We start from the raw sequence: 6719 nt of genomic DNA, 5'->3' as shown, positions 1-6719 counted from the left end.
AGCTGCTGAATTTTGCTGAATTGCTGATGAATTCTGGTAAAAATGATACCATGGGGCCCCATGCTGGTAAATTCTGGTAAATTCAATTGCTGCACCCTTAAAAGTGACCCTTTAAATGCAAGCTGTCCGTCATCAGAGCTGACAATACAATAGAGTATCTTTATATACACTCCAAGGTCAAGTGTCTGGATGGATAGTTTGGTCTACACTAGAATCAGCTGGGAGATCAGAAAGTTAAGCAGTGGGGGGGTAAAACCAATAAGTGTATGGTCCCCTTTAAATGCCAAATATTTGATTGTGTGCTGGATCAATTCTCATTTATCTTATTTATACATTAAAGTGAATCTGAAGCGAAAATGATACAAAATAACAGATATTTACCTAAGGGCTCTGGGTCCCCGTTCCTCTCCTGGTCCCCTTGTTCCCCTGCAGGCTCCTCCATTTGAATTTCCCACCGCGGGTGGCTTCAGAAGTCTGCGAGATCCGAGAGCTCCTGAGGCCAGGAGGCTCTGTACTGCACACGCACGAATGCGCGAAAGAGGTGCTCGCACGTGCGCAGTATGGAGCGGCCCATCTTTGGGAGCCTGAGTACTCCCAAAGACTTCTGAAGCCCACCCAGAGCAGAAGAGAGCAGTCTCCGACCGATCGCCAGTGCAGGAACAACGGGGCGAGGAGAGGAACTGGAAGGCTCTATAGGACCCAGAGCCTTACCTATCCTTAGGTAAGTATCTGTTTTTGTTTTGTTTTTTTTTGCTTCAGACACCCTTTAGAGGGACCCTGAACAGTACATAAAAATGAAATCAGTACTTACCTGGGGCTTCCTCCAGCCCACCGTAGGCTGTGAGGTCTACCGGAGTCCTCCTGGCTCCACTCCCAGTCCTGCTGGCGACTTCATTACCGCCGACACCCGGGCCAATTGCCATCCCAACACTCCCTGAATGGTGACGCTCCCCGTCATCACGGCGGCCGGTGGGTCAGTCCGGTGCAGTTCAGAATTAGAAAACCGTGCTGTCATGCCGGCCGCCGTGATAACGTGTAACGGCTGGCGTAATGACGTGGAGCATCACCATTCAGGAAGTGTTGGCCCGACACTCGGCCCGGGTGTCGCCGGTAATGAAGTCGCCAGCCGGACTGGGAGAGGAGCCAGGAGGATGCATTGAGACCTCACGGCCTACGGTAGGCCGGAGGAAGCCCAGGTAAGTACCGATTTCATTTTTATCTACTGCTCAGGGTCCCTTTAAAGAGAACCCGAGGTGGCATATTATAATCCTAATAGGACCCAGAGGCATGTCGTGTGCACAATGACATGTCTCTGGGTCACTGTACCGCCGCTGCCAGCCCCCCCCCCCCCCCCTGCACCGCGCTGCACCCCCTTAAAAGATTGCCAGCATAGCGACAATCTGCTTGTCGCTAGCTGGCTTTATTTATGTGAGGCTGTCAGCCACCTCTGGTTCTCTTTAAAGCTAATAGGAACCGTTTTTTTTTTTTAAAGTCAGATACTCACCTAAGGAGAGGGAGGCTTTGGGTCCTATAGAGCATTCCCTGTCCTCTCCCAGTGCCTGCTGCTGTCCTGGCTCCCCCGTAGCGGTATTCAACCATTTCGGTCAAATACCGCTGTCTCCCGGCCGAAGGGAGGCTTTGGAAATGTGTCGGGAGCCCGAGTGCTCCCGAAGACGGGCCGCTCTACACTGCGCACGCGTGTGCGCCCTTTATGACGCACTCGCGTGTGTGCCGCCTGTCTTCAAGAGGACTCGGCTCCCGAAGACTTCCAAAGTCCCCACAGCATGGGATACCAACGGAGGAGCCAGCACAGCACCGGGGGCACCGGGAGAGGAGAGTGATGGCTCATTATGACCGAGCCTTCCCTCTCCTTAGGTGAGTATCTGCCTTTTTTTTTATTCGGGGTTACATTAGCTTTAAGCTGATCTTGATATTCAAGATACATTTGCCATCTCACTAAGTAACTATGTTACTACGCATAAAGGTTCTGGATGTTCTGAAGTTCTGGATCACTTGGTAACTTATGCCGCATGCTGGCAATTTCATGGTCTTTGATCTGTCATTGTTTGACAAATGAGTGTGATTTTCTCTCCGGACGTACTGTGCATGTTACGCATTAACTCCACACTCGGGACACTTTTTAGTAAGCGTTTTGATGAGGCTATTTTGTTTGTGTGCATAATCCATGTACTTCATGTTTAATGTCTTGCCTGCTAATCTCCCACCCTCCAAACATCACAAAAAGGATTATGTTTTTTTTGTTTTTTTTTTCAAGGGCCACTATTGCATAAAAAAACCCTAAAATGTTATATACATACATATAAAATGGACAATTCTCCAAGAATAAAATGCACTTTAACCTCCTTACCGGTTATCCCGAGCTGAGCTCGGGGTAACCTGCGCAGGAGGATTGCTCAGGCCTTGCTGGGCCGATTTTTTTATTTTTTATTGCACGCAGCTAGCACTTTACTAGTTGCGTGCATAACTCAATTGCTGCCGCTCGCCGCCGATTTGCCGCTACCCGTCGTGCCGCGCCGCCACCCCCCCAGACCCCTTACGCAGCCTGGCCAATCAGTGCCAGGCAGCGCTGAGAGGTGGATCGGGACTCCCTCTGACGTCCCGATGTCCATGAAGTCGGTGACGTCATCCCGCCCCGTCGCCATGGCGATGGGGGAAGCCATGCTGGAAATCCCGTTGTGAACGGGATTTCCTGCTTGCGCAGATCGCCTAAGGCGATCGGAGTGGGTGGGGGGATGCCGCTGGTCAGCGGCTATCATGTAGCTAGCGCTAGGCTAGCTACATGATTTAAAAAAATCTAAATAAAAAAAAAAAGTGCTGCGCTGCCCCCTTGCCACAATAATTGGAACGGCAAGGGGGTTAAAGAGACTCTGTAACAACAAAAACCTCCCCTGGGGGGTACTCACCTCGGGTGGGGGAAGCCTCCGGATCCTAATGAGGCTTCCCACGCCGTCCTCTGTCCCACGGGGGTCTCGCTGCAGCCCTCCGAACAGCCGGCGACAGAGCCGACTGTAGCTTCAATATTTACCTTTGCTGGCTCCAGCAGGGGCGCTGTGGCTGCTTTCGGCACGGAAATAGACGGAAATACCCGATCTCCGTCGGGTCCGCTCTACTGCGCAGGCGCCGGAGACTTGCGCCTGCGCAGTACAGCGGACCCGACGGCGATCGGGTATTTCCGCCTACTTCGGAGCCGACAGCCGTCAGAGCGCCTGTGCAGGAGCCAGGAAGGTAAATATTGACGTCACCGCTGCACGGAGGGCTGCAGCGAGACCCCTGACGGATGGAGGACGGCGTGGGAAGCCTCATTAGGATCCGGAGGCTTCCCCCACCCGAGGTGAGTACCCCCCAGGGGACGTTTTGTCGTTAAAGTTCCTCTTTAAAGTGAGTCTGAAGTTAAATAAAAATAAAAAAATAAAAAAAACACCACGCTCACCTAAAGAGAGAGAAGGCTCTGGGCCCTATAGAGCCTTTTCATTTCTCCTATGGTCCCCGCGTTCCACCACTGGAGCTAACCTATATGGGGGCACCTACCTATCTAACCTATACTGGGGGCAACTCTACGGGCTCCCTATACTGGGGGGGATCTATAGCTGGCTACCTATACCGAGGGTACCACACCACCTGGCAATCCTATACTGCAACACCTATAGCTGGCTACCTATACTGAGGGCACCACCTATACCCTATCTCATATGTCGGGTGGCACCGTGGTGTAGTGCTTAGCGCTCTTGCCTAGCAGTGCTGGGTCCCCAGTTTGCATCCCAGCCAGATCAACATCTGCCAAGAGTTTGTATGTTCTCCCCGTGTCTACGTGGGTTTCCTCTGGAATCCCTGGTTTCCTCCCACATCCCAAAAACATACAGATAAGTTAATTGGCTTATCACTAAATTGGCCCTAGACTACGATGCATACACTACACTACATGATATAGACATATGGCTATGGTAGGCAGAGCCGGGACAAGGTCCTCCAGCACCCAAGGCTGAGACACCAACGTGCGCCCCTCCATCCCTCCACCCTTAGCCGTCACACACTGATTGCTCTTAGACTAAGAGGCACCCATGGGCCCACAACCTCCCCAACACCTTAATATCTAGTTATCTGGCTTGTAGTCACTTCCATGTATCTCCTTTTCTTATTTCTTTCTGCTTCAAACACAATTAGGAATGACAGCTGAATGAATTGTGCGCCCCCTCCTACACTGCGCCCTGAGGCTGGAGCCTCTCCAGCCTATGCCTCGGCCCGGCCCTGATGGTAGGGATTAGATTGTGAGCCCCACTGAGGGACTAGATAGTGACAAGACAATATACTCTGTACAGCGCTGTGTGATATGTTGGCACTATATAAATGCTTAAAATAAATTAACTGGGGACTGCCTGTATTTTGCTAGTATTTGGCTCCACCCACATCATGTTTTGGCCACGCCCATTTTTCACTGCGGCACACTTCACGCCACTTTGTTTTGTAGTGTAGCTACCCATTTTTTTTTCATTCTTTTCACGCTTCGCGCCGCTTTGTTTTGTGATATAGCTACCCATTTTTTATTTCATTCTTTTCACGCTTCGCGTCGCTTTGTTTTGTGGTGTAGCTACCAATTTTTTCTTTCATAGAGGGGGGCCTCAACAGTGCTGCTTGGATACCCCTTTTCAAAATACCTAGATATCCAATCCGGGTCGAATATCCGATTTCAAAATTTTGTGTTCCGAATGCGAATCGGATATCCGACCTCAGTATCCGGCGGATTCGGATATCCGGATAGAAAATCGGAAGTTGCCTTTAAATTGCTTCTAAATCGTTTTTAGGGTAAATGAGGCATGTAGCATCATTATTTTTTAAAGGGGAACACTACAGGCCCAGGTTCCAGACAGCGGTCGTACAGCCCACATTGTGTCCAAAGTCTAACCGCACAACTGGGACATGACGGTTTTCAGCCAAGACCCCTCCAAAAAATTATGCAACAATTGTGTTTTGGGTTACATATAGGTGGTATCAGCACAGCAGCAGTGGCCTGTGGAACCCTGGCGGTGGCGGGAGCAGCAAAGGCAGCAGGAGCAGGGCAATGCAGCTGCAGCAGGTGTAACGTGTGCCAGGAGCATGCCGGACTTGTCACTTGGCACGTGTCACGTGGCAATTGACGTGGCACTTGGCACGTGCCATGTGGCACTTGTCACGTGTCACATGACACTGCCAAGTGACACGTGCCAAGTGCCACGTGACATGTGCCAAGTGCAATCCTGATGAGCAGCACTGGGCCTCAAGGTTTGGACTGCTTGGGTCCACCAAAACCTGAGCTGCACTCCTTGAGGGCCAGTTAATCAATCTGCCTTCTGAATCTAATTAGCCCCATTCGGAGATCCAGCTTGGCTCCCGCTAATTCCCCAAAAATGCAGTGGGAAAAAAGTCGGATTCTACATCACATTTTCATTAAGAAGTGGGATAAAATTAGAACCAGTCATCTTTATTGGAAATCATTTGCCTCTGCATGTTGTCTACTGGGGAGAATTTACAAATAGTTGCGTCACATTATCAAAGCCTCTACACACTACTGAGAACTGAGAAAATGTTATTAGAATGAGAAACACATGTGGAACCTATTGTATTATTTTCATTTCCAGTATTTCATAATTACATTCTCTGGAGCCAAGATGCAGCCAAATAAAAGAAATGAGAGCAGAGTGCGCCATCTAGAGTTCATCTGTAGCAATGCACACTGGACTGAAAAGAAAAAAGGCAATTCAGCCAAAATCATCCAATTATCCATCCTCCCTCGCAAAAAAAAAAAACCAACAAACAAACAAAAAAAAACCAAAAACAGAGGGTGGAGACAAACTCAAGGGTGTGTACATTTAAAGGGGAAAAATTAAAAAGCAACCAAAATAATAATAATTAAAGTAAAACGTATAAACATGTCAAATGTAGAACTTGTAAGTAATGAGATAATGTTGTTCAATGTTATAAAAATGACCTAATTTTATTTAAGAATATTCAAAAATTTAAAAAAAATCGACACAGATCCATTGTCAGGGCCCCTAGTCCCTCCCTTCATACTGTCACCGCACTACATGAAATGAAAAAGAATTATCAGACTTATGGTGCCCATACATGGTACAATTTTTCATTTATTTTCGATTAGATAATTTAGTTCGATTATTCCGTTAGATTGAATATAAAGATTTTTCCAGCATGTCCGATCTGATTTTTCTCGAAAAAAACGGGATAATCGTTCAAATTTCTTGATCGAATTTTTTTTTTTTTTTAATTTTCATTCGATTCAATCATTTAGATCGAATAAGCGGGATAATCGAACGTTTTTATTGTACCATGTATGGCCACCATAAAGGAAAACGGTACCAGCAGCATTGAGGCTGATTTTGGAAATTAGTGTAGGTCGATACCAATAAACCGATAAAGCTCTTAAAAATTACGACCCTCAGTTCAGGCAAAACATCCATGAAACATCAGAAAAAAAGCCAACAGACAAACAAACAAAAAGTGGAATTGGTTTATTGAGCAGGGGATATAGCAGCAGTCATAAGATCAAAAACAGCTTGCAAGAGTTAAATGTATTTACAGTAAGTGTGCACTGCATTTATCTATTATTCTTATTTGTTGTATTTTTTTTTATTGATATAGCAGCATCTTATAAATAAAATGCCTTTTAAGCCACCAGCAAGCAAGACAATACGAAGAATAATGTTGAC

General features: G+C 47.5%; 1 protein-coding gene across 1 annotated transcript in view; it reads left to right on the top strand.

The window, feature by feature from the left end:
• The first annotated feature begins 1050 nt into the window (after positions 1-1050).
• The window catches only part of LOC137562071 (extracellular calcium-sensing receptor-like), a 29719-nt gene continuing 24050 nt past the window's right edge, over positions 1051-6719 (top strand). The window contains exons 1-2 of the mRNA XM_068273409.1: positions 1051-1196; positions 1747-1875. Of these exons, the coding sequence (XP_068129510.1) occupies positions 1051-1196; positions 1747-1875 (275 nt within the window). The remainder of the gene's footprint in view (positions 1197-1746; positions 1876-6719) is intronic.

The sequence above is a fragment of the Hyperolius riggenbachi genome, chromosome 3, assembly GCF_040937935.1.
Source record: "Hyperolius riggenbachi isolate aHypRig1 chromosome 3, aHypRig1.pri, whole genome shotgun sequence".
NCBI classification, from domain to species: domain Eukaryota; kingdom Metazoa; phylum Chordata; class Amphibia; order Anura; family Hyperoliidae; genus Hyperolius; species Hyperolius riggenbachi.
The sequence above is the reverse complement of the archived record's forward strand: the minus strand, read 5'-3'. Positions and strand labels throughout refer to the sequence as shown.